Source organism: Heloderma suspectum, chromosome 1 (assembly GCF_057233095.1).
Source record: "Heloderma suspectum isolate Gila_16-S chromosome 1, 16-S_ref, whole genome shotgun sequence".
NCBI classification, from domain to species: Eukaryota; Metazoa; Chordata; class Lepidosauria; order Squamata; family Helodermatidae; genus Heloderma; species Heloderma suspectum.
In genome coordinates this window covers 411,458,481-411,484,544 of record NC_139458.1, presented here as the reverse complement: position 1 = coordinate 411,484,544, position 26,064 = coordinate 411,458,481, and the positions used below count along the sequence as shown (strand labels likewise).

The 26,064-nt window shown below is 45.2% G+C and overlaps 1 protein-coding gene across 6 annotated transcripts in view; it reads left to right on the top strand.

Annotated features, from left to right (window-relative positions):
* SRBD1 (S1 RNA binding domain 1) overlaps nucleotides 1-26,064 on the top strand; it is a 275,489-nt gene that overhangs the window by 216,880 nt on the left and 32,545 nt on the right. For 3 of the 6 annotated variants that reach the window (XM_084828969.1, XM_084828967.1, XM_084828971.1), the window contains 3 exons: nucleotides 13,966-14,072; nucleotides 16,356-16,532; nucleotides 19,840-19,995. In XM_084828969.1, coding sequence (XP_084685095.1) covers nucleotides 13,966-14,072; nucleotides 16,356-16,532; nucleotides 19,840-19,995 — 440 coding nt within the window. Of the gene's footprint in view, nucleotides 1-13,965; nucleotides 14,073-16,355; nucleotides 16,533-19,839; nucleotides 21,888-25,149; nucleotides 25,357-26,064 lie in introns of those variants that run through there. The other 3 variants (XM_084828972.1, XM_084828968.1, XM_084828973.1) reach the window with 3 other exon arrangements.

Sequence of the window (26,064 nt, the reverse complement as noted above, 5' to 3'; positions counted from 1 at the left end):
GCATTTCTTCTTTTTCTGTTTGGCCATGCATAAGTAGCCAGCTCAATCCCTCACAGAGTGCAGAGTATCCCCAATTTCCTCCAAATGTCTGTGTGGTGGTGGTGAGAACCTCTGATTTTTTAGCAAATAGCAGCCCTTCTCCAAGACCCATATTTGCTGATGTTGAAAACACCCCAGTGGGAAGTGTGGTGATTAACCATTGGGTGGGGAGGGGAAGAACTTGGGTGGGGAGGGGAAATGTGGAGGCATTGATTTGCCTCCTGAAACTTAAGGTGTTAAGTTTTCCCAATTTTTGCCATCACTACCTGAAGATGAACTAAAACTGTATGCAATTTCATCTGGAAGATGGCTAGAATCAGGGACGGCATCAGGGGTAGCCTGAGCACTCAGCCTGTTGACTGATAGGTCCCAGAGCCCTGTGGTTCAACAGTCATGTTTGCATCCCAATGGGCTCCTGCACTTCGTCACTTGTCATACATGTGCTGGTCCCTTTGCCCAAGGCATGTTGTGGTTTGAAAGGGGGTTGGCGTTCCGATTGGAAACATGATTTCCTAGTTTTTGTGTGTTCAGTTCATAACTGAACTTCATAACGCACAAACCACCATAGGTTTTGCCACTGATATCAACGGTTTTATTAGGAAAGTTCTTAAGGCATGTCCTTGATGCCCCCTCTTGCTTCGCTCCTGCCTCCCCACAAGTATTGCAGCATGGTTGTAAGAGCACAAAGGGGTGTGGAGACTCCGGTGCTTATCAACACTGGAGTTGTAAGAGAAGATTTCCCCACATTTAGAGCATTTCTACATTTTACGTGTCATCTGGAGTGTACAGTGGCCACGAAAACTGGCAAGCTAAAAGTCTGGGGGCAGGGAAGTTGGGCTAAGTGGGCACAACTCAGCTGCTTTTTTTTTGGATAAAAGGTTGCTTCTCGAAGGTGTAAGCCAATGGGAGCAGAGAAGCAGCAGGTGACTGGGAAGGGCCACCCCAGGGCTGGTCAAAGGCATGGTTGGGCAACTGCTGAGAGCCCATACCCCACCAGGGGCCCATTGACAAGAGCCGCCTGGACATGCTCCTCCTCGTCACTGCTCTGACCTGCTTGTTCACCTGCCTCTAACTCTGGGTCAGACAACGGTCATGGTGAGAAGGAAGAGCAGTAGATGCTACTGTCCGCTTGCTTACTGGCTCTCTGCCTGTCAAGAAAGGAAGTGGTAGCAGTGATGAGAAAGAGGATGAGAAGCAATGGTGGCAAGAAGGTAGAAAGGAGGAGGCCAACTGAGGGTGTCTTGCCCAAGAGCCTTCAAAAACCTGAAGCAGCCACTGGCCAGAACGTCAGCACCTCTGTCCATGGCTTCCTCCAAGCGGGAGCTCCTTACGTATGACTGTTTGCTTTGTGGTGTGTATGCATATGTTCACAATCTCCCTTTTACTTGTAAAGTTAGCAATTTGTCATGGAAATAATCTAAAGACAATATCCATGGAAACCGGGGGGGGGGGGGAATCCTTACGTCCCTATTCTGAGTAGTGAATAACTTCAAAGGGAGACAGGAGTATAAACCAGGTTTACAAGCTGCTGGTTATAAAGCTTAAGGGTTAAGGTGTAATTTTAATATCAGAAGTTCCTTTGATGCTTAATTACAGTGTGTAATGCTTTTATTTTTTTATTGCTGAAGTTGTAACCAGACATTTGGATGATCTAATTTTATCCTGTGGTATTTCCCATTTTGCTGGTGATAACCTTAGAATGTGAGAGCCAAAAGTCTCACTTGGAACCCAGGTGAAAAAATGGTATATTCTGAATACCGTCTTCTTTTTTAAAAATCCTTTTTTGTAAACTTCTGCCCTATCAGAAAAAATCACATGAAGTATTCTGTAAGAAACATTTTCCAGTGTAACATTTTCCTCAGTGGTGCGGGGGCAGGGTGGAGATGCTGGTTTGGAATTATTTCCTAGGAGGGGCTACATCTGTAATAACTTGTATAAACTGTATCAGTTTCCAGGAGACAGGAGATTTTTGCTTGTCTGTTTTTACAATAAGCACAAAGGACTTTGTGGCTGAGAGGCAGGGACTTAAGTGTGGTGATGCACCCTTTACACCTGGGGCCTCTGACATGGTGCCCGCAAACAGCTGTCCTGCTTCTCCTGATTTTTATTTTATTTAAACTTTTTTAAAATTAAAAAAAAATTAACTGGAAGGCTGGTATGATACCAACTGAAGTGCTGCCCAAGATGTAGTACTGAAAATCTGCTGATTATATTGGTGGCCAATTTAGAAACAGGCCCCAAAGATTTGAAATCTACAGAGGTCCACTGGATTCAGGATTGTGGCCTGTTCATTTATTTAGGCATTCTCTGGCTAATGTGTTTATAGTTTTATCTGCTTTTGGCTGCTGCCTAGTTTCTGCTCATCATTTTCTTTTCCATTAAAATTGGTTTGATTGATTTGGTATGCATTTTGCATTTGATGGTTGGATTGTTTGATTTTGAAATTACACCTTGAGAGTTATTGAAAGGCCAGTTAAAAATCCAACGAATAAAATGGTGGAAGAGGAAAGTAAAAATAAACAGAAGGACATCCCCAAACACTGTGGCTTTTGTTCCTTCAGCTAGGTGCCTAGTGCAGGTGGCTTCCTAGCCTTAGCCTTCCTCATTTAAGAAAATTATATTTCTGTATTTATAATAAGTGTGGTCTCCAGGACATAATTTTGAAACCGAGTACCAGGGTATACCTACCATATTGATTCATCAACATAATTTCCATTGCTTTAGGATGGCCATGTGTCTTCTTTTACAAAGGACTCTGCTGTATTTGAACTCATCCTCTATTTGAAGGGCTGTCCCATCCAATTCCAGTTTAAAGATAAAGAACCATAAGAACAGGCAGGCACAGAGGTCAACTGGTCATAGTCTTCCCCAGTAGGGTGAGATGTACGGGATTTCTAATTAAATTATAATAATCGTTTTTAAATATGCATTTATTCATATAAACTAGCATATGGAAATGTTATGTAAATCACTTTCCTCTTTTTTTTGGTGATTTATAGGTGGCTACCCTATTTCCCCATGGAAATGAAGGAGCTACAGGGGTTTGCCGAAGGAGCTACCTGTTAAAAAAACAACTTTTAGAGTCAATAAATTATTATGTTCACGGAAATATGTTCGTTATAGGCTGGGCCACCAATCAGGTGGACAGAAATGAAATCTTGTGCACTTAACTAAAATTGAGTTTTTTGGCTATTCAGTATCATCATAGCTCAGGACTCGTGTATTAATAGGGTATCTTCAGTTATTCTACCCTCTTTTGAGTTGTTTGCAAACTTTATCAGCAGTGATCTTATGCCGAAATCAGAAAATAATAGTGATGGCAAAAAAAAATAAATATTTAAAATATTAAAATAAATATATATATAAAAAAATTTTGACAGCAAAAAAAATATTTCAGCAATCAGAGGCCTTATCCTTTATGATGGGGAGGGGAATCCTATAGTTTGCCTATAAATATGTCAAGTTTTTTCTCCCCCCTCATAGTACATAGATGCACAGCAGATGTCTGCTCCATCTGGTACAGCTATTATCTGTTGAATGTAAGAAACTTGTGGGCGCCTCTTTCTTAATGGAGGCTTTAGAGCTATTCTAGCAGGTGTTAAGCTGCATGCATTTGTTGGGCAAAGCTGCGGCACGCTGACAAGAAGAATTAATAAGCCTTTTTTCAGGACAGAAATATATACATTGCTATGGCTTTCAAAGGGTTCCTTGTTCCTTCTCTCTCATGCTTTGCTCACCAGACTGTTTGTATAGACAGTCAAGTCACTCCTCAGAATTACATGACAAATAAACAGTTGAGTGAGTGGGCAGTATGAAGGAATTGACAATGGATCCATGGTTAAAAGGTATAACAAAATTTCACTTTGAGATGTCAAGCTCTATTTTTGAAGAGGAGATGATATTTGCAAGTGTTTTAAGGAGAGGGAGGGAAGAAATCCTGAAAATATATAAATATATATTAAGACTGCATGAAGCACCAGTTCTACTGTTTGCAACTGTATAATTTTAAAGTGTTTTCACTCCTTTCCATTTTAATTCCCACCAAATATCAGGTGTTTAAAAAGAAAACTAGTTAACATAGCAATACTCCTATGGCTAACATGTTGGACGTTGTGCCAAGTGGTGATGCTTATATAGGAACATAGAAAGCTGCCTTATACTGAGTTGGCCTCTCCAATCTAGTATCATCGACACTGGCTGGCAGCAGCCCTCCGGGAATTTTTCCAGCCCTACCTGGGAGATGCTGGGGATTGAAGCTGGGACCTTCTGCGTGCAAAGCAGGTGCTCCGCCACTGAGCTACGCCCAGGCATGGTGCATATCAGTCCCTGATAAGGTTAAATCCATGTGTTTGGTTGGATAATCTGTTAAAAAGAGCTACAAGAATTTAGAGTACAAATAAATTCTCCCTGGCCTATTCTTTTAAGCCTTTCATGCAAGAAAGCTGTGGGTTGCTCTCAGACAGGAGCTCGGAGAGGCAAGTTGGGGGACTTTCTATCACCAACGTTCAGCCCACATTCATCACTTCTTGGCTTCAAAGACTAAGTGTGATATTCAACAACGTCTGTCCATCCTCCAACCTGCAGCCCCTCGCCCACCCCAGACTCTACTCCAGGGGGTTGGGCGACCCTCTGGAGCAGCTTTGGGGCACATGCAGGGGAAGGAGAGGAGCACACAGTGACCATGCACAGTTACACTAGAGTAAAACAAAAGACAAGCCTCAGCTACACGATCAGTATAACGTGTAGTTTATCTCTCTGCCCTGTTCAGAACGTTAAGTGCTTCTAATCTTATGCAGTTGCCTCTTGAGTCCATGCAAACATATTAAAATCACCTCTCTATTTTTTCCTCTTGAGTGGCTACTTTTTCCTGTCCTTATTCATGATAAACCCCTGCCTCTTATTTTAAAGACTTTTTATGATCTCCCTCCCTCCAATCTCTTCTCCTTGATTTCCTCTTATGTATCCTCTCATTCTTTACATCAGCCTTCTGCAACCTGGTGCCCTCCAGTGGTTTTGGATTTCAACTTCCATCGGCCTCAGCCACCATAGCCAATGGTCAGGAATGCTGGGAGCTGTAGTCCAAAACATCTGGTGGGCACCAGGCTAAGCAAGGCTGCTGGCTGGAAATGATGGGAGTTGCAGTCCAACACGTCTGGAGAGTACAGAGTTGGAGAAGGCTGCACCCCATCCCGTGAAGATTGTTAATTCTATCTGGCTCCACTTTGGGCCTCTGAGCACCTTCTGCTTCCAACTAATTAACTGTTCTGCACAGATCACTGACAGCTTTGAATCCTGTGCTCTAAGATTGTTTACTCTGGAGTTGCTGGTGTAGCATTTGGCAGCTGTATCTGCAATTGAAGTGGTGGGAAATGAGAACCATTTCTCAACAAGTTTAGGTCAAGTTGTCATTTAAGGGGAGGGGTGTGTGCGTGCGAAGTGCAATAAGACCTTACATGTTTATGTCCCATGTTTTGGGCAAATAGAGAAAAGCCTTCAGTCCGTGTCTATACGTTTAGTTCACACTATGAACTAAATATTGCTTTATATATACTTTGAGTGGTGGGGAGGGAATCTCAGCTGTGTTTTTCAGGGGTCTGCAAATATAAACTGGGCTTGGGTGCTAACCATTATTTTTTGGTTCAACACTGGCCTGTCCTCTTCATTTTATTTGTTTGTTTGTTGCCCAGCTTTCCAAATGGCACTCAAGGTGACTTCACCTTCACAAGCCACATGCTCGCAAGCTGAGCAACAAAATGAATAAGTAGATAAATAAATATGAAGCAAACAGTCCACTGTGAAGGTTTGAGGCCTACAGAGGCAAAGGGGAAAAAGGTCAGGCTTAGGGGCCTGGAGTTTTCTGTTGGAAGGGGGTATCCTTGAGAGGAGTAGTTTCATTTCCACGGTTAAGTTTCAGTTTCATTTCTGCAGTTCAGTTTCATTTCTTCAGGTTTGAAGCAGTACTTTCAGTTTTGAGGGAGGAGGGTATATAAAGAGACTAGAACAGAGGCAGGGAGACCAGAGCCTGAAGATGGAGCAGGAAGAAGCAGCCTGTTAGTTCCTTTACAGCTCGGGTAAAGGAACTTATGTTTTGCAACTTTTGTTTTCTCTTAATGCCTTTTGTATCACACAGTTCTATTGTGTAAATACTTTTAGTTGTGATTTGCGTGCTTTAGGGTGTAATCCTATGGGGATAGGCGGCCGCCTCCGAACTCGGAGGTGTCCATCTATCCAATGCAGGGCAGGGGAAGACCAGAGGGGACTGTTCCCTCTGTACTTCTCCTGCCCTGCATTTGTGGCTAGACAGCCGATTTCGGCTGTCTAGCTGCAGGAAGGTGGAGCAGGGGAGGAGGCTGCCGGATGACACATAGGATGTGTTGTACCAGCATTTCCGCCTTCCCCGCCCCTGAATACCCCTCCCGGAACACCCCAGTTTGGGTGCTCTGTGCTCCTCTTCCAAGTGTGGGGCTGTTCTGCGCTGCCTGCAGGGTGGTGCAGAAGTGGGGGAAGGTCGGTTCCCAGAAAACCAGATATCCTATGGCCGTCTAGCCACTGACTAGCAGCCATAGGATTGCTCCCTTAATTTATCATTGAACTGTTGTGGTTAAACGCTGTGTCTAGAGTGTCAGTCACCCCATGTCTACGGTCTAAACCCCACTTTCAGGGTGGACACTGAGCCCATAGAATCCCAGAGTAGTTCTGATTCTGAGGAAGAGCAGTCGCTCCTGGGAGGGGAGCGCGCTCCTCTTTCCCAGGGCCAACAGCTGACGGAGATTCCTCCCACCAGCATTCCTAGCTTAGATAGCAGTCCTGGGAGTGACAGAGCGCGGGAAGCAGACTTGATGGACGCGCGACGCTGACGCAGAGAGCGGCGCCAAATGGAGGGCACAGAAAGAAGGCGTAGTGCCCGGTTGGCACGCAAACAACGGCTGCGCCCAGAGGATCCAAGGGAAAAGGGGAGGGACTCTCCCTAGTCCTTAAGTTCAGGGGTCTGCCAGTAATTCCCTTTCAAATGGGGACCAACTGTTCCAACTTAGGGCATAGGTTCGGTGCTGCTCAGATCTAGTTGCAAATGGTATAGTTGTTAAGTTGTAAAAGAAGAATAAAGCTTTGAAAGGAATCCCTTCGTCTGTGTCTGGACTTGGCTACTGGATTAGACTGAGAGAGGCCTCCAAGGAGCCCTTGACACCCACTTTAGTGGAAAGGGGAAGGAAGGTGGGACCCTTAAGGAGGCAAGAGATCCTGAGGGAGTTGCTCAGGGGGTCAAGTTCAAAAGGGGAACCTTGACACCAGTGTTGACCGAAAAACAATGGTTGGCTACCATGGTTGACCATGGACACACTGAGCCACCTCTCCCTTTTGTTCATAATCCATGCTTCTCCCCTCAACAGACGTAGGGAAGTTGCAGCTGCTCAAGCAGGTGTCAGCTATGCACTAGACACTATCATGGCCATCGGCTGTCAAGTGCTTCCTATTTTGTCCCAGGAGGTGTGCAACAGCGTGACAACATGCGTTCTGCCGTGCTCATTGTGGCTGTCAGAAAAAACCCTCTCAAGCCCAAGACGAAAGCAGGGGCAGCCAGTGTGGTGCTGTCTTCTTGTCCTGCCTAACAGGTGGAGGAGGTGGAAATGGTTCTGCCATCTCACCGGCTCTGGAGGTTGCCAGAATTAAAATTATAGTTACCACTGTCGACTATGTTTGTGACACCTACACAGATTTTTTTAGGGAGTTGATGTTGTTGTCAGATATTCATACCCCACTTTTTAGTATAGTCTTTACAAAGCAGCCTACAAGACTAGTTCTATGAGATATATACACACACACACACACACACACACACACTTAAAGTAGTGAATCGAATCATTTAAACAATAAGAATATAAGCCATATAAAATTTAGCATAAAAATAGAAGCAATCGGTTATGAAAAGCTGTCTGAAATCAAAAGGTCTTTAAAGCCGATCTGGAAGTGGGGAGAAAGTAGACTTAGAAAATTTCCCTAGGGAATAAATTCCATTGCTGCAGGTCTTAACTAGCAACAGGCCAGAGAGCATGGCCTCCAATGCTCATCTCAACACTTGGGCAGTGTCAGGAATGAATCTGAACGTGTGAAGATACCTAGCAGCTCAGATTCAGAATGGGAACAGCCAGAACAGGCGGAGGCTCCCTCCCTAGTGAGCTCAGATATGGCAAGGCCTTCTTCCCAAGACCTTGGCGCACAGATGGCTCAGCCTGAAGGGCCCCCCCTTTCCTCCTCATGAGAACCCAAGTTTCAGGGGAGGAGGAGAGTGCGGGGCATGACTTGAGGGATGCTAGGGTCTGTCGCAGAGTGAAGTGGCAAAAGTTAGAGGCGGAGCTCAGATGCTCCACCAGGTTGGCTATGCGGGAAAGCCTATGTAGGAGGGAGCCACTGTAAGGGAGGGGCAGCCCCCCTAAGCTAGTCTGGCCAAGAAGTTCTTATTCAAACTACTGGCAACTTCTCTAACTTCCACTTTGGCTCCTCTGTTGATAGTTGTAATTGTGTGGAGCGCCTGTTTCCATTGTAGTCTGAGTGTTTCCTAGAATTTGCATTTGTAAGGAAGCTGGTAGTTAACTAATAAAGTAGTGAGCCTGAAGCCTGATATCCTGGAGTGTGTTGATTGTGAAGGAGGAGGACGAAGGAATGTGACAGGTAGGTATATGTGAATGCAGGTGACCCTTAAAAGAACCCCAAATAATAAAATAGCCCAAACTGTTTAGGGCAGACTTCCCCAACCTGGTGCCCTGGAGATGTATTAGACTCCAACACCCATCTCCTCAACCATCATGGCTGGCTGTGCTCACTGTGGATGATGTAGTTCACTGCAGGGCACCAGGTAGGGGAAGTCTGTTTTAAGATCAGCATCATCTTTCCTACATAGAACTCAGGGTAGCATACAGATTGCCACTTCCTCTTATGTGTACAACCATGGCCTGAGGGTAGGCTGCCCTTGGTGATAATGATTAGCCCCAGATATCCAGTAACCACTTAGATATTTTATTATATTAAGCAGTATATAAGTATTAGATTTTTTTTAGAGATTTCTTAATATGGTCGATGGTATGTAAGAGTGCAATCCTATGCATGCCTAGACAGAAAAAAGTCCTGCCGCTCCCAGCATTCCCCAGCCAGCCATGTGGGAGGGCAGGACTTTTTTCTGTCTAAGAGAGCAATCAATCAATTGTTGTTGTTGTTCAGTCGTGTCCGACTCTTCGTGACCCCATGGACCATAGCATGCCAGGCCTTCCTGTCCTGCGCTCTGTTCTGGAGTGTGCTCAAGTTCATATTCATTGCATCAGTGTTGCTATCTAGCCATCTCATCCTCTGCCGCCCCCTTCTCCTTTTGCCTTCAGTCTTTCCCAGCATCAGGGTCTTTTCCAGAGAGTTTTCTCTTCGCATTAGGTGGCCAAAATATTGGAGCTTCAGCTTCAGTATCTGTCCTTCCAATGAGCACTCAGGGTTGATTTCCTTTAGGATTGACTGATTGGACCTCCTTGCAGTCCAGGGGACTCGTAAGAGTCTTCTCCAGCACCACAGTTCGAAAGCATCGATTCTTCGGCGCTCAGCCTTCCTTATAGTCCAGCTCTCACAGCCATACATTACTACTGGGAAAACCATAGCTTTGATTATACGGACCTTTGTCGGCAAGGTGATGTCTCTGCTTCTTACTATGCTGTCTAGGTTGGCCATAGCTTTCCTCCCAAGGAGCAAGCGTCTTTTAATTTCATGGCTACAGTCACTGTCTGCGGTGATCTTGGAGCCCAAGAAAGTAAAATCTGTCACTGCTTCCATTTCTTCCCCTTCTATATGCCAGGAAGTGATGGGGCCAGATGCCGTGATCTTAGTTTTTTTAATGTTGAGTTTAAGGAAGCAGGCAATCTCTCTCTGTGACTATGTGGGTAATTCAATCCATGCTTCCCTGGTCTGAGTCTAATATTGTAGCCACTATAATAGAACAACTATAAGCAATATAAGTCTCATTATAGGGGACAGATTCTGGGTGTCCAGAGGCTTGTGGACAGATTCACAGTGTCTGAGTTTCAGCTTTTTGTGCGTGTGAAATCAAATTATCTAGCTGAATGCACAGGTGACGATTGTGGTGCATTCATGAAATCAGTTTCACTGGAAACTTCCATGACATTTGGTATTATTGTGAGCTTTGGGTTTTCCTTATCTTATCATATGCATCTCATCATTTTGCTGTTCGTCATGGTCACTGTGTGCTTAGATTTGGCAAACTGTGATAAAGGAATGGGGGCTTGCTGGAGGACGGCTTAGGGATCTGATCTGATATTAACCACAATTTAATGAATTACAAATATGAGTCGATGGTGTCTGATACTGGTAGCATGTCATATTTTATTAAAATAACTTTAAAAGGGCTCAGTGACTTAGAAGTTAAAACAAACTATTGGGTGAAATAATCTGGGATCTTGGCTTGAAGCCAGCATGATGTCCCGAACAGATGCATCACAAAACCGCTGCAGATCAACCCAGATTTATATGAGTGACTTATAAGAGCCCCTGAGCTAAGCCAACATGGTGATTGAATTAGCTCCTACATTTGCAAAGCCTTCAGGCTGCTTGTGGGCTTGTGCAGGAACATTCACTTTATTGTTGGTTTAGATGTGTGTACTCTCCATCGAAAAAGAGGGTTCCGGTAGATTTAGAATACATCAGCTTTTGAAAAGCACAACTAACTTCTAAACGCAGATATAAACACTAAAAACAAGAAAGGGAACAGTCAACACCGAAACTGCAGCCAAAGGCCTTCACGATCCCATGGTCAGTAAGTATTTTCAGTTCCACTTTTGTTGGCCACAGGGCTGCAACATATCCTGCACATTCTCATCCCTGAGTACAATTTATTTACTTACAGCATAATCCTATGCATGCCTACTCAGAAGTAAGTCCCACTGAGTGTGTTTGTTATCATTTACATGCGACCTTTTCTGCTAAAAAGCCATCAAGGTGGTGTACAAGGGTTCAAAACAATAACAACTTAAGATAATAAAAATATTCAGTTGGGCTTACTTCCAGGTAAGTGGTATAAGATTGCATCTTTACTTACTTGCTCAATTGGAGAGCAATACTGTGGCCCCTAGACAGCATCTGGGGGCCATAGAATGGTTCGGATTCCTAGATCCGAGGTCAGAGACAGTGCTCCAACCTCGGACCCAGGAGTCCAAGCTCTCCTCCTCCTCTCAGCTGGTGCAGAGAGAACCATGCTGGCTGCCCGTCCAAAGTTGCAAAAGTCACCTCGGAGAGGAGGGAAAGGTGGTGGTTCTGTGGGCAGGGAGGGGTGGGGACTGGGGAGGTGGGGATAAAAGCTATCCCCAGCCTCTTTACCCCCCCCCCCGCCCCCACCTCCACAGAGCTCTAGCTCAATGGGCAAACACAGAGCAGGAGAAACACAGAGATGAAGATCGCCTGTGCACCTCTCCCATTCTGCACAGGATGGGCACCCAGATAGGATTGCGCCCTTACTTTTGCATTGCACCTTATCCTGGAGACTTGGAATGGAAGACAAACATATAGCATACAAACTTCAGCTAGTTTTAACCCTGAGAGCCAAATGCCATCCCCAGAGAAAAGGTCTTCCAGAGGATCTGCAAGCCAGTGGAAAGGGGATGTTTTATTTTATTTATTTATGTATTTTAAAAGGTTGTGCACCTCCTTTTTCAAAAAGGAGTTCAAAGCAGCTTACAAAATAAAAGAATGAATGTAGTCTGGGCTTCTCAGTTTTAAAATCTGTGTGGGCTGCTGTGAGGTTTTTGCTGTTGTTGTATTATGCTGCTTTTGATTTGGAAAGGAAAGGTTCCTCCTGTGCAAGCACCGGGTCATTACTGACCCCTAGAAGGACACCGCTTGTGCTGGCGTTTTCATGGCAGACTGTAGCGGGGTGGTTTGCCATTGCCTTCCCCAGTCGTGACTACCTTTCCCCTAGCAAGCTGGGTACTCATTTTACCGACCTCAGAAGGATGGAAAGCTGAGTCGACCTGAGCCGACTACCCAGGACCCGGCGTCCGCTGGGATCGAACTCAGGTCATGGGGAGAGTTTCGGTTGCAATACTGCCACCTACCACTCTGTGCCACATTACTACTACTACTACTACATTTAGTAGTAGTATTTTAAAAGTATTGTAGTAGTAGATCCAAACTGGGATCTAGAGAGGCCTCTATGCATACTAGGTGCAGCCCATCACATAACCTTGAAAATAGCTCCAGAGAGTCTGTCCTCCTTCAGGAGGTGTTTTCAGAGGGAGCCATTGACTGCACAGAGGGATGTCTGAAAAGCCAGGGTGGGTGGAGGTATTAATATATTCTCCATCTAATTGAAATTACTTCATTCCTCCTTAAACCTAGTACAGCCAGCTAGGAAGGTTATTTTGGATGTCAGCTTTAACTAGTTTAATCAGTATGGTGCATTTTAATTAGAGACAGTAAATTTTAATGGATGGAGTTAAGGGGGTATCTTTGTTTATTTCCGGAGACTATTTTGTTAGGCAATAACAAAATAGTCTACTCAATAGGCAATAAAGAAGAAAATAATATAGATGGGCGTTTCCTTCTAACACTTACTGGTAGCTTTTTAACTATTAACTTTTAAATGGTTACTCACACTTGCAAAGAGGTGCTTGTATTATGGCTTTGATGATATGCAGTTATTTGAAATTAATAGATTAATTGGTTAAATTAATATATTAATTAATTGGTGGAGGGAACGATCCTGTGCCCCCTAGACAACATCGGGGGGGGCATAGAATAGTTCGGTTTCCTGGCTCTGAGGTCACCATGAAATGGTACTCCCTGCCCCCTCGTAGTCAATGCAGAGAGAACCATACTGGCTACCTCTCTGCACTTGGAAAACAGAGCACAGAGATGGGAAAAGGGGGTGTTCCTGCGAGCGGGGAGGGGAGAAAACCAGGGCAGCTGCGATACGATGTATCCTATGGCCCCCAGCCTCCTTCCCTCCCCCTCTGAGGCACTGCCACTAGACAGGCGAAATTGCCCAACTAGCAGAAATGCAGGGTGGCTGGAGCATGGAGGTGAAGATCGCCTCTCGTGTCCTCCCGCTCTCCATTGGATACTCGGCAGCCTCTGATTTTGGAGGCTGCCAGCAATCCACATAGGATTGTGGCCTTAAAGGCAGCACTCTGATCCAACAGTTGCACACAAAAGAATGTGCAGAACTGTGTGTGTGTGTGTGTGTGTGTGTGTGTGTGTGTGACCCCTTTAAGGAAACTGGAATTGTATCAATCGGGGGTCTGGGGGGTCTGAACCCAATCCTCCATTCCTTCTTCCAAAACCTGTTGCCCTAGCAGCTGAATCAAGCTAGGAGTCATTTGCCCACCACTTAAGTAGCACGAACATGTGCTACTTAAGCACATGTTTGGCTGTTAGCTGGATCAGGATTCAGATTATTATTCATTCTCAAACTTTGTGATAAATAATCTATTAAATATGTGTCACAATGAGGAAATTGAAGAGAGCACACATAAGCAATAGCACCTTCTTACTTCATTCCCATTTTTTTGCCCTGCTTAGAGAAAAATGCATAAAATAGACCCGTGTTTGCCCAGTAACGAGTCTCTGTTTTGAGAGGGAACATGATAGGTTGTCTGTCATGTATATGGCGCCTGTCCGACATTCTTGCAAACTGGGGGAAAAGGGTCAGCTTGAAAATAAATTCAAGTGAGCTGTGCTAGCTCTGCAATGCAAACAGTGGCAGTACATCAGATGTTCCTCTCCTGGGCTCTAATAACATGTTGATATTATATCAGCAAATGTTTTTGTTGAAATTGCCATTCTCTGGAATTCTCATTTCTGTGTAGTTTCTGCAATCTAATATTAGTCAGTTGTTGTTGGTTTTGCTTTCTCTCCCCACAACCCCCCCCCCACAACTTGCAGCATGACGTATCTCAGACCCTGCTCAAAGCAACCCTGGACAGTGTGGTGGAGGAGTGTGTCAGCTTTGTAGGAGTTGATATTAACATCTGCTCAGAAATATTATTGAGGTGAGCTTTGAAGACTTCCCTGTTTCAGTAACCACATGGACCCGGATCATGGGGGCTCATGTGCTCAGATGTGCCCCGGTTCTCAAACATATCTTGTGACCACTGGCTTGGATTGTAACTTTCCACTCTGTTCATGGAAGGAGACTTATGCTCATGGAAGGGGTCTATGGGCAGAACCCAGTGGGGTGCTTATGCCCCCGCCAGTTCCTTTTGCCCTGCTTATTCCCTTCTGCAAGTGGTGGGTCCCTCCAATTCCATTGCGCAAGCAAGACCCAGCACTTATGTAAGGGAGACTTAGCACTTCCTACAGGGAGCTCCAAAATGAGAGGAAATGCTCATTTCTGGAAGGAGGCAGGTCTGCTGAGCTCCCTTATGCAAGCTCTGCTGACTTCCAGGCACGAGCGTTTCCTCTCATTTCAGGTTGCCCCGGAAGTGCTAAATTGCTGTTGCGCAAGCAGTGGGGGATACTTGTGCAAAGGGAGTGGTGGGGCAGAAGAGAATCGGCAGGAGTGGAAGTTAAAGGTTAAGATCCAAGCCAGTGTCTTTAACTTCAGCTAGCTATAGCCTCATCACATTTGTCAGGAAGCAGAGGGAAAGAAAATTCTGGTACTTTCTCTAACCCCACTACCACATCCCTTGTTCTGTGTGGTGCAATTGGGCTAAATTGGCCTATTGTCCATGGCAGGGGTGCAGAACCTCAGGCCTGGGGGCCAAATCCCTCCAGGGGTCCCAATCTGGCTCTCTGGAGTTCCCCAGAAGGCCACACTCTTTCCCTCCAACCACAGATCATTTGGAACACTGTCTAAATCTGGATTGGGACCCTGTGCCAGCTTACTGCTGAAAATGTCCAACCCAGCCGCTTTGTGCCCACCCCAAAAGGATGTGTTTACTGCAAACCCCATATTTGCTGGCAGATAGCAGCCATGGGGTGGGTGATTTTCAACAGGATAAACATGTGGGGCTCCAGTGTGGACCGGGTTCATGTTTTGGTTTTCTGTTTTTTGTGCAGTTCTTTCCCACATTCTAAAAGATTGAAATGCCTCTTGTAAGCCTTAGTTACTGGCAGTGAGAGCTTCAGTCTAAAATATGCTAGTATTTTGGCCTTGCCCCCCTTTGCCTTTGGCTCCGACCACCACTGTAATGCGGCCCCCGAGAGATTCCCCCAAATGGAATTCGGCCCTTGGGCTGAAATGGCTTCTGCATCCCTGATCTATGGTGATCACAGTGTTTGGAGGGAGAAGCAGATTTTGCCTGCACGCACAACTGTACCCAGATTGCAGCCTATTTTCCTTACAACATAGTGCCCAACTACACATTGTAATGAACGAAACAGTAGGTGTGGTGCTGTGATCCAGAACAACGTCTTAATCTGGATTGGGACCTGGTGCCAACTTCCTGCTGAAAATCTCCAACCCAGCCGCTATGGGCCCACCCCAGAAAGATGTGTGTACTGCAGACCCCACATTTGCTGGCAAAGAGTTGCCATAAGGATGGGCGCTTTTCAACAGGATAGGGATGTGGGGCTCCAGTATGGACCAGGTGCATGTTCCAGATTGAAGCCCCATAGGTGCTTTCCCTTCAAAATAAAAGTGCAATGTCAGCACTTAAAAAATGGTGTTCATCATAAAATGTAATTTGGCCCATAGGACTTACTGGGATCCAGTGGGAATAAACCTGCTCCTGGTGCCTCAACATTTTGGAGGAAATCTTGCCACTAGTGGAAATTCTGGTAGGTTGGAGCATGGAATTGGGCAGGTCTCATCCCATGTGCCCATCTAAGGCTTCCTAGTCCACAATCTCGATTCCGTTTGCTTTCCTTTTGGTACACAGCTTCAGCTATTGGGTGGTATCGAAATGTGGTTGATGGATTGATTGATTGATTGATTGATTGAAGTCAGGTGGTTTCTCCCCTTTCAGTTGAAAACTCTGACACTTATTTTGCGATGTTTAGGGAGCAATCCTATGGCTGCTAGACAGCGGCTAGACAGCCATAGGATATGGTGTTTTCTGGGAACTGACCTTTAGAACAAGGAAAGGCAACTTGTGGGCCTCCAGAAGTTTTGGTCTACAGCTCGCATCATCCTTCACCATTGACTATGCCAGCTAGGCTGATGGGGTGTTTTACAGCCCAAAACATCTTGAGGGCCATACGTTTCCCATCCCTGCTCTAGAACAAGCAATATCCATATCGTGCATTTACATTAGTTATTGCTTAATTTTATCATGTGTAATTCAATACCTATATTTGATGTGGGAACACCTCCTCTCCTCTCTGTTTCTTAGGCATATTGCAGGACTGAATGCCAACAGGGCCAAAAATATAATTGAATGGCGAGAGAAGAATGGGCCATTTGTCAGTCGGGAACAGCTCAAGGATGTCAAAGGACTCGGTCCAAAATCCTTTCAACAATGTGCTGGCTTTATCAGGATTAACCAGGAATACATCCGAACTTTTTGCAGGTAGTGTATAAATGATGTGATGTGGACAACAGGGTTATTTCTTTCCCACCTACTTGTTGGAGGAACTGTCAAACATGGCAAATCACTCTACTTCCAACTAGAGGCAGAAATTTAGTAAAAGAAAGAGCCCCAGGAGGGAATAGTATAGAGCAGCCTTGCCCAACCTGGTGGCCTCCAGATGTGTTGGACAGCAATTCCCATCATTCCTAGCCAACGTGGTCATGCTGCTTAGGAATGATGGGAGTTGTAGTCCAACACACCTGGAGGACACCAGGTTGGGGAAAACTTGCTTGAAGTCTTCCCCTTTCTTTCCTGTTCTAAGGCTCTGCCTCTAGAGTGAGATATGTTTTGAAGATAAGTTGCAAAACTACCGTGTTGCCAGGATCTGGTGTAAGGAATTTCACAGAGCACCTATGTGGTGTAGGGGTTAGAGTGTCAGGTTAGGACTGGGAAGATCCAGGTTCAAATCCCAGCGTGGCCATGAAGCTTATTGGATGACCTCTGGTCTCAACCTAATAAAATTAAGTGAGCGGCAGGGGGTGGGAGACAGAGAAGCGGGCAAAGACCACCTTGGAGCCTGTTCCGGCTGGACCTTCTCCCCTGCTCTCCCCAAACCATCTTCCATCGACTGCCCTGTAGGAAGTCTTGAATACCGGTTATATGCTGACACTGGAAGTTTTTTAGGGGGTTGTGGTTTTTTAATGTATCTTGATGTTTCTTGTAAGCTAGCGTGGACGGCTTTTTGTCCTGAAAGGCAAGGATATAAGTAACTAATTAATTAATGTCACCCATAGCTTCTTGGAGGAAGGGCAATATAAAAATGTAATGAATAAAATAAATAAAAATGAAATAAGTTGTTCATGAAGGTATACAGAAGGTGGAGCCGCATTGCAAAATGACCCACCAGGGAAGGGGGAGAGCCTCTTCCTCCTCGCTCTGTATCATCCTGTCCGCACACTGAATTATCGCAGGCCCCCACTTGCAGTGACTGAAGTGGAGTTGTTTAGTATGTTGCTATGTCCTTGCAATGCTATTTTGACCTTGGCAGCTGCAGACATTGTCTGGCCAGTTGGGACAATGTGTCATAATAAACTTTCTCATCACTTCCAATGGAAGAAACCCCAAATGACAGTTCAATTAAATTTTAAGTAGAGCAGTAATGTAATATCTACTTGACTGAATTCAGTCTGGAGGCTGACCCAACCTTGGATATAAAGTTACTTTGAAGGCTAACCCCAAAGCACACGGAATAGGCATCAATGTCTGTGAGATGGCTCCACCAGCCAGCCCTGGTTGGAAAGGTCTGTGTTATGAGGACTTATCTATGTATGAGGAGCAACTTTGCAGTCTCTATGGGAGAGATGAACGCACGGTAAGATCAGTAGTGTGAACTCTGGCCCTCGTGCTGATGCATATGTTTTTAATATGTGCAATTGTGTCTGCCAATCTGAGGCTGGACTTGTATCTTACGTGTGAAGGCATAAGAATTAAGTTAGGAGATAAGCTGATACCCATCCCTGATAGCGGAGTAACAGTAAGTTTGCAAGTCAAGTGTGTTCTATGCCACTTTTTGGCTCAAAGTCCCCCCAGCTGTGTACGATAAAATAAACAACAATTCAAACAATCTAGATTAAACGACAACGATATGAAGACAGCAACACACACATGCACAAAATCAGGAGGCAAGAACTACAGTCTCGATTTTCATAAAAAAGCAGTATGGAAAAGGCTCATCTTTAAAGACTGTCAGAAAAAAGAAAGGAACAGTACATTACCGCAGCCATCATAAACAGCGTTGCAGCTAAGGACATCCAAGGCCTATCTGATTAGATGGGACATGGTGCTGGCTGAGGAAGTGCAAGAACACATATGAAGCTGACCTCTACTGTCAGGGACCCTTTGTCCACCCAGCCAGCACTGGCCACTCTCGGGCAGAGGACTTCCCGATCTGCGTTCTGAAACTCTGTTATGGAAGAGAGGAAGCTGCCGTTTACCGAGTCAGAATGTTGGTCCATCTAGCTCCATCTGGCTACATGGACCAGCAGTGGCTCTCCAGAGTCTCAGCCAGAGCTCTTTCTCAGGCCTCCCTGAAGATGCGAGGGACTGCGCCTCGGACCTTCTGCACGCAACACATGTGCTCTACCATTTTGCTATGGCCCTGTAGCTGAAGTTGTTGTGGATGGAATCTAGAACCTTTTGTGTGAGCAAAGCATGTGGCCCCATCACTGAAGGCTTTGAGGAAGGCCCTGAAAACTTACTACTTCACTCTGGCCTTCCCCTGATTATGTTTTATCAGACTGGGCTGTAGCTGCAGTTGTGTGTTGTAGGTTTTGTTTTTTGATTGTGTTTATTGTTGTTTAGAATATTTGCTGCTGTTGCTGTTTTTACTTTTTTTTTTATTACCACACCAGGTTTTACTATGTGAGTTTTACTGTTGCATTCCACTTTGGAAGGGCCCCTGCCCTGAAAGGCAGCCAAGAAATATTTTAAATAAAAAATAAATAGGAGAGCAATCCTATGGCCCCTAGACAGCATCTGGGGGGCCATAGGATAGTTCGGAGTCCTGAATCCAAGGCTGGAGACTGCACGCTCACCTCAGACCCAGGAGTCTGAGCTCCCTTCCTCCTCCTCCTCCCAGCTGATGCGTAGAGAGCCACGCCAGCTGCCTCTCTGAGCTTGCAGAAACGACCTCGGAGAGGAGGGAAAGGGGGCATTTCTGGGTGGGGAGGGGACTGGGAAAGTGGAGAGATGTGCTATCCCCAGCCCTCCCCAGCTTCCTTCCCTCCCCCTCTGTAATGCCCTAGCTAGACAGGCAAAAATGCCCGTCTAGCAAAATGCAGAGTGGGAGAAGTGCGGAGGTGAAGATCGCCTTCATGCTACTCCCGCTCTGCATAGGATGCCTGTCAGCCTCCAAGTTTAGAGGCCGACAGGCATCCAGATAGAGTTGTTCCCTAAAACAGATAATGTGTTCTTTCTTTGGGCTGTCCTTAAAAGGATGTTTATGCACAAGTTTACTCCAGCAGTCTTTCACTTGAGGCAAACCCGATAGCTGCTACATGCTTATGATATTTGCAGGTCCGCTGTGGACACAATTTTAAAGGTTTGTTCCTTATGAAATTCTTTTTCACTCATAGGTTTCCCTTTCCCTTTCTGATGCTAGCAGTGGCTACAGAATTCTTAAAATGGGGGTCAACGCATTGTCCACGTCTTAGCTTTGCCCAATCTGAAGAGGAGGAAAACATACATTTCAGAAACAGTCTTTTTGACTAAAACTATATCTTTCTCTTTCTCCCATGATTTTGGACAGCAGTCAACAGGGAGAGCTTGCAGCTGGGGGTCATAAAGCAGCTGCAAATGAGAAACAGGGTAAAAAGAAAACAAAAACGGCAGCAAATGTCGTTCGGCAGCCAAATCCTTTGGATCAAACTTGCATCCACCCAGAGTCATACAATATTGCAATGAGGTAAGCAATAATAAAATGGTTATATCTAGCAATGGCTTTTTGTTTTAGAAGCTGTTTGTTTGTTTTTACAGATAATGGAAAAAACTGGGGGGCAATGGGTTGAATCCACATTGTTGTGCTCTGAAGGGCTCCAGGGCAGATTTTCAGGTGGCACAGAGGGCTGTGGGAGGTGGGTGGGGAGACGGAGACAGTCCCATTGCAATAATTTCCACTAGCATAATGTTGCATTTAACCCTATGTGTTTAATAAAGCTTATGCTATAATGCCGGTGAAGTTAGAAGTCCTAGGGTGCTACAGTTTGTTTTGTGTGATAACTTGGTCACTTTCTGGAAGTTGTTGTGACCCAGCCAAATGCAACTCCCATCAGCTCCAGCCAGCGGACAGGGATGATGGGAGTTGTAGCCCAATAATATCTAGTGGCCTTCAGGTCCCTCATCCCTGATGTAGGTTATGTTTATGCATCTGTGTGTGGTTCATGATAATGAGAGACATGTAGTGGTTAGAGTGTCAGACTAGATCTAGAAAGACTCAGCTTCATATTGCCACTCATGCTTGCCCAGTGACTTTGGCCAGTCACCTGCTCTCAGCCTACCCTACCCTACAGGTTTGTTGTGGAGATGAAACTGCAGCCAAGGGTGGGGGACTGTGAAAGCCACCCTGATCACCCCGGAGGAAGGTGGAATAAAGCTAGAATAAATAAACAGAATAAATAATACATCAGGGTTTGCAAACATAGTGGCAGTTCTGTGTTAAACTTCCCTTCTCTTTTTCGTTCATATGTTTAAATTTTCTTTGCAATTTATGCTTTTATGATGTTAGTAGTAACTGCAGAATTCTTTATAACCATTTTTTTTGTTGTTTGTTCGGTCAGTCGCTTCCGACTCTTTGTGACTTCATGGACCAGCCCACACCAGAGCTTCCTGTCAGCTATCGCCACCCCCAGCTCCCCCAAGGTCGAGTCTGTCACCTCCAGAATATCATCCATCCATCTTGCCCTTGGTCGGCCCCTCTTCCTTTGGCCTTCCACTTTCCCTAGCATCAGCATCTTCTCCAGGGTGTGCAGTCTTCTCATGATGTGGCCAAAGTACTTCAGGTTTGCCTTTCATATCATTCCCTCAAGTGAGCAGTCTGGCTTTATTTCCTGGAGTATGGACTGGTTTGATCTTCTTGCAGTCCAAGGCACTCTCAGAATTTTCGTCCAGCATCACAGTTCAAAAGCATCTATCTTCCTTCGCTCAGCCTTCCTTATGGTCCAGCTCTCGCAGCCATAGGTTACTATGGGGAATACCATTGCTTTAACTATGCGGACCTTTGTTGTCAGTGTGGTGTCTCTGCTCTTCACTATTTTATCAAGATTTGTCATTGCTCTCCTCCCAAGAAGTAAACGTCTTCTGATTTCCTGGATGCAGTCAGCATCTTTGCACCTAGAAAGACAAAGTCTGTCACTGCCTCCACGTTTTCTCCCTCTATTTGCCAGTTATCAATCAAGCTGGTTTCCATAATCTTGGTTTTTTTGAGGTTTAACTGCAACCCAGCTTTTGCACTTTCTTCTTTCACCTTCATCATGAGGTTCCTCAAATGAGGTTCATCATGAGACCTCAGCTCCTCCTCACTTTCAGCCATCAAAGTGGTATCATCTGCATATCTGAGATTGTTAATGTTTCTTCCAGCGATTTTAGCTCCAGCCTTGGCTTCATCAAGCCCAGCACATCGCATGATGTGTTCTGCATACAGGTTGAATAGGTAGGGTGAGAGTATACCACCCTGCCATACTCCTTTCCCAATCTTAAACCAGTCTGTTCTTACCGTTGCTACTTGGTCATTATACAGATTCCTCAGGAGGCAGACAAGATGACTTGGTATCCCCATACCACCAAGAACTTGCCACAATTTGTTATGATCCACACAGTCGAAGGCTTTAGAATAGTCAATAAAACAGAAATAGATGTTTTTCTGAAACTCCCTGGCTTTCTCCATTATCCAGCGGATATTGGCAATTTGGTCTCTAGTTCCTCTGCCTTTTCTAAACCCAGCTTGTACATCTGGCAATTCTCGTTCCATGAATTGCTGGAGTCTACCTTGCAAGATCTTGAGCATTACCTTACTGGCATGTGAAATAAATGCCACTGTTCGATAGTTTGAACATTCTTTGGTGCTTCCCTTTTTTGGTACGGGGATATAAGTTGATCTTTTCCAATCTGGTGGCCATTCTTGTGTTTTCCAAATTTGCTGGAATATGGCATGCATCATCTTGAGAGCATCATCTTGCAAGATTTTAAACAGTTCAGCTGGGATACCGTCATCTCCTGCTGCCTTGTTATTAGCAATGCTTCTTAAGGCCCATTCAACCTCACTCTTTAGGATGTCTGGCTCTAGCTCACTGACCACACCATCAAATCTATCCCCGATATTATTATCCTTCCTATACAGATCTTCCGTATATTCTTGCCACCTTTTCTTGATCTCTTCTGCTTCTGTTAAGTCCTTGCCATCTTTGTTTTTGATCATACCCATTTTTGTCTGGAATTTACCTCCAGTGTTTCTAATTTTCTGGAAGAGGTCTCTTGTCCTTCCTGTTCTATTATCTTCTTCCGCTTCTGCACATTGCTTGTTTAAAAATAATTTCTTATCTCTTCTGGCTAACCTCTGGAATTTTGCATTTAATTGGGCATATCTGCCCCTATCACTGTTGCCTTTTGCTTTCCTTCTTTCTTGGGCTGCTTCCAGTGTCTCAGCAGACAGCCATCTTGATGGGGAAATAAAATGGGATGTTAATGCAGCTGGATATGACCACATTTATTCGTGCTGAAGCAAGTACATAATCAAGTGTAGTTGGACATATGAGGGCCTCCTGATACTGTGTTGTTTGTAGCACTTTACTATTTAGCAGGTCATGAAAGGGTCGGTCCAGACTGCTATGGTGACTAAAGTGACTGCATACGACATAGCCCAATTTATTTATAAAATCTGGAGGCTTAGAAAACTAGTTTTAAGAAGCTAGCAAAATCCTCCAACAGTTGATGAACCATATTTTGGCCTTTGTCTATCATTCCCTCTAAAAGCAACCTTTGGTGGTTAAGTGCCTGTCATTTGGGAAGTGAAATGGGATGACTCAAAAATAAAGTAGTGGCTTCTGTATACTTGGAGGGCTTCCTACATACTTAGAAGTACATAAGTTTGTGAATTAAAATTTTAAAATACATTAAAAAAAACCAACAATGCCAAACTGCTTCACAAGAACCCATGAGCTTACAGAATGCTGATGGCAGTTGAGCCTATAGAGGGGCAGGAAGGCTTTAAAGAAAAAAATGTTGGAGCCATTGGCTCCTTAAGGGCACGTGCAATGCAACCCTAAGCTTGCTTATTTAGAAGTAATAAATAAGGAGAGGGCCTTCTCTGCAGTGGCCCCACATCTTTGGAACAAGCTGCCATTGGAGGTCTGCCATGCTCCATCATTGCAGGCTTTTACGAAGGCCTTGAAAACATAGTATTGTACCGTGGCCTTCAATTGATATGATTGCTATTGTTGCTGTTACTGCTGTTAACGCTGTTGCTGGTTTTATTGTTGGCTTTTTTTGTTATATTTACTGTTTTTTTGTTTTTATCACTTTTAATATTTTAACTGTTTTTTTATTTTATTGCTGTAAGCTGCCTTGGGCGGGCTTCTGCCCTGAAAGGCGACCAAGCAATGTTTTAAATAAATTAAATAATAAATAAGTGAGGGTGTTTGCTTCAGGGGGGAATCCCCCATTGACACGAATGGGGGATTCCCTCCCTATGCAGGTACTTTCCTCAAGATCGCAGCAAGAGATGAAGAGGTTAAATTCCCTCTCCGTGCTTGCTCCAGTCCCATTAATCAGCCTCCCCACCTCCCAGCTGATGCTCTCTGCGTTTTTTAAAAACAGCACATTAGATGCAAAAACACATTTAATGTCACGTGTTGTTTGGCCCTTACTTCCATGTAAACATTCTTAGGTTTGTACCGCATGTGCCATTAAGGGGCTAAATATTCCACTTTTTCCCCATAATGGGCATGACATTTGAACTGCATCAGAAAGGGCAGGGAAAGACTATCCCATATGTACTATAACCCTAGGAGTATCTCATTGCCAACACCCACTGGATTTCTGACACGCCTTGGGTAAGTGGGAGCCTGGGAAACAGCCCGCCAGGAATTTTATGGCTTCTGGCAAGCAGCCTATGCCTGGTTACTAGATTACACCCCAAACTTTCCAGCTGACGACAATTCAGAGCTGCATAAATAATAAAGGCACCAAGCTTAAGAGAAGAGAGGAAAATCCATTTCTAACTGGATGTCAGCCCTACTTTTAGTTATACAGTAGTTATCTGGTATTAACACTAGCATCATTTAAACGTTCCAGTTGCTCATTACTAAACTTCATAAGCCCTGCTCAGCAGTTCACCCACATACACAATTAGAATTCCATGAAGGGGGAAGCATGAAGGGGTTTTATTGTGTGCTGTTTGGTTTTAATTTCTGTGAACTGCCCAGAGAGCTTCGACTATTGTGTGGTATAGAAATGAAATTAAACAAACAAACAAATAAAGACATTCATCTTCCACAACATGGAGGGCAATGGAGCCAAACCAAGGAAGCCCTCCTTGGATCCCCAAGTTTTGAACAACTTTCGCCCGGTCTTGAATCTACCATTTTGGGGCAACATCATTGAGTGGGTGGTGGCGATGCAGTTGGAGGCACACTTGGAAGAAGCCGATTATCTAGATCCATTTCAATCGGGCTTCAGGCATGGGCATGGGACAGAAACCGCCTTGGTCGCTTTGGCGGATGATATGAGGAGGGCTTTGGATAGGAGTGAATGCTCCTTCCTTGTTCTCCTCGACCTCTCAGCAGCTTTTGATACCGTTGACCACGGTATCCTCCTGGACCGCCTGGAGGAGTTGGGCATTGGAGACACCATATTACGGTGGTTCCGGTCCTTCCTCTCTGGCAGGTACCGGAGGGTAGCACTGGGAGAGGAGGTGTCGGACCTGTGGCCGCTCATTTGTGGGGTGTCACAGGGTTCCATTCTCTCCCCGATGCTATCTATGTGAAGCTGCTGGGCGCTATCATGAGGAGGTTTGGGGTGCGGTTCATCAATATACGGATGACATGCAGCTCTACCTCTCGTTCAGATCTTCACCAGGGTTAGCCGTGGAATCCCTGTCTAAATGTCTGGAGCTGGATGGGGAGGAATAAGCTGAAGCTGAACTCTGACAAGACTGAGGTACTTTTGGTGGGAGACAAGAGTAGGTTGGGGGATGTTGGCTGTCAGGAGTGCCGTAGCTGCCTCTTACAGTCCCCTCTAATAGCCAACTCAAGACACAGATGAAAAGGATTCTTTCCAAGGCTTTGTTCTTTTTACAACTTAATGACACTTTCAGATGCTAATCACCAACGACTAAGCAAGGAACTGCACTGGGATAGTTAGCAGAGTAGCCTAAGCTCCAGGTAAGGCAGTTGGTCCCTGTTTGAAGGAGGAGGGCGGGAAGACTCAGAACGTATGGGCTATGGAGAGGTCCTCCCTCTTACCCTTGGGTCCTCGATGTCAGGGTGGAAATTGAGCCCATAGACCCCCAGAGCAGTTCTGATTCTGAGGAAGAACAGCAATCCATGGGAGAGGAGCTCGCTCATCTCTCACAAGCACAGCAGCTGGCAGAGATTTCTCCTGCCAGCATTTCTGAGAGAGATAGAGACCCTAGCAGTGAGAGAGCGCTGGAGGGGGCGCACTGGAGTGGGGCTTGCTGGACGATTGGCGCAGACGCAGGGAGCGGTGACAGATGGAGGGCGCCGAAAGGAAGCGCTCCGCTCGTTTGGCGCTAAAACAACGATTGCGTCCCGAGGATCCAAGGGAAAGAGGGAGGATCTCTCCATAGCCCATAAGTTCAGCATCTTCCCGTGGTTCCCCTTCAAACAGGGACCAACTGCCTTACCTGGAGCTTAGGCTAGTCTGCTATCTATCCCCAGTGCAGTTCCTTGCTTAGTCGCTAGTGATTAGTATCTGTAAGAGTCATTAAGTAATAAAGGAGTAAAGCCTTGGAAAGAATCTT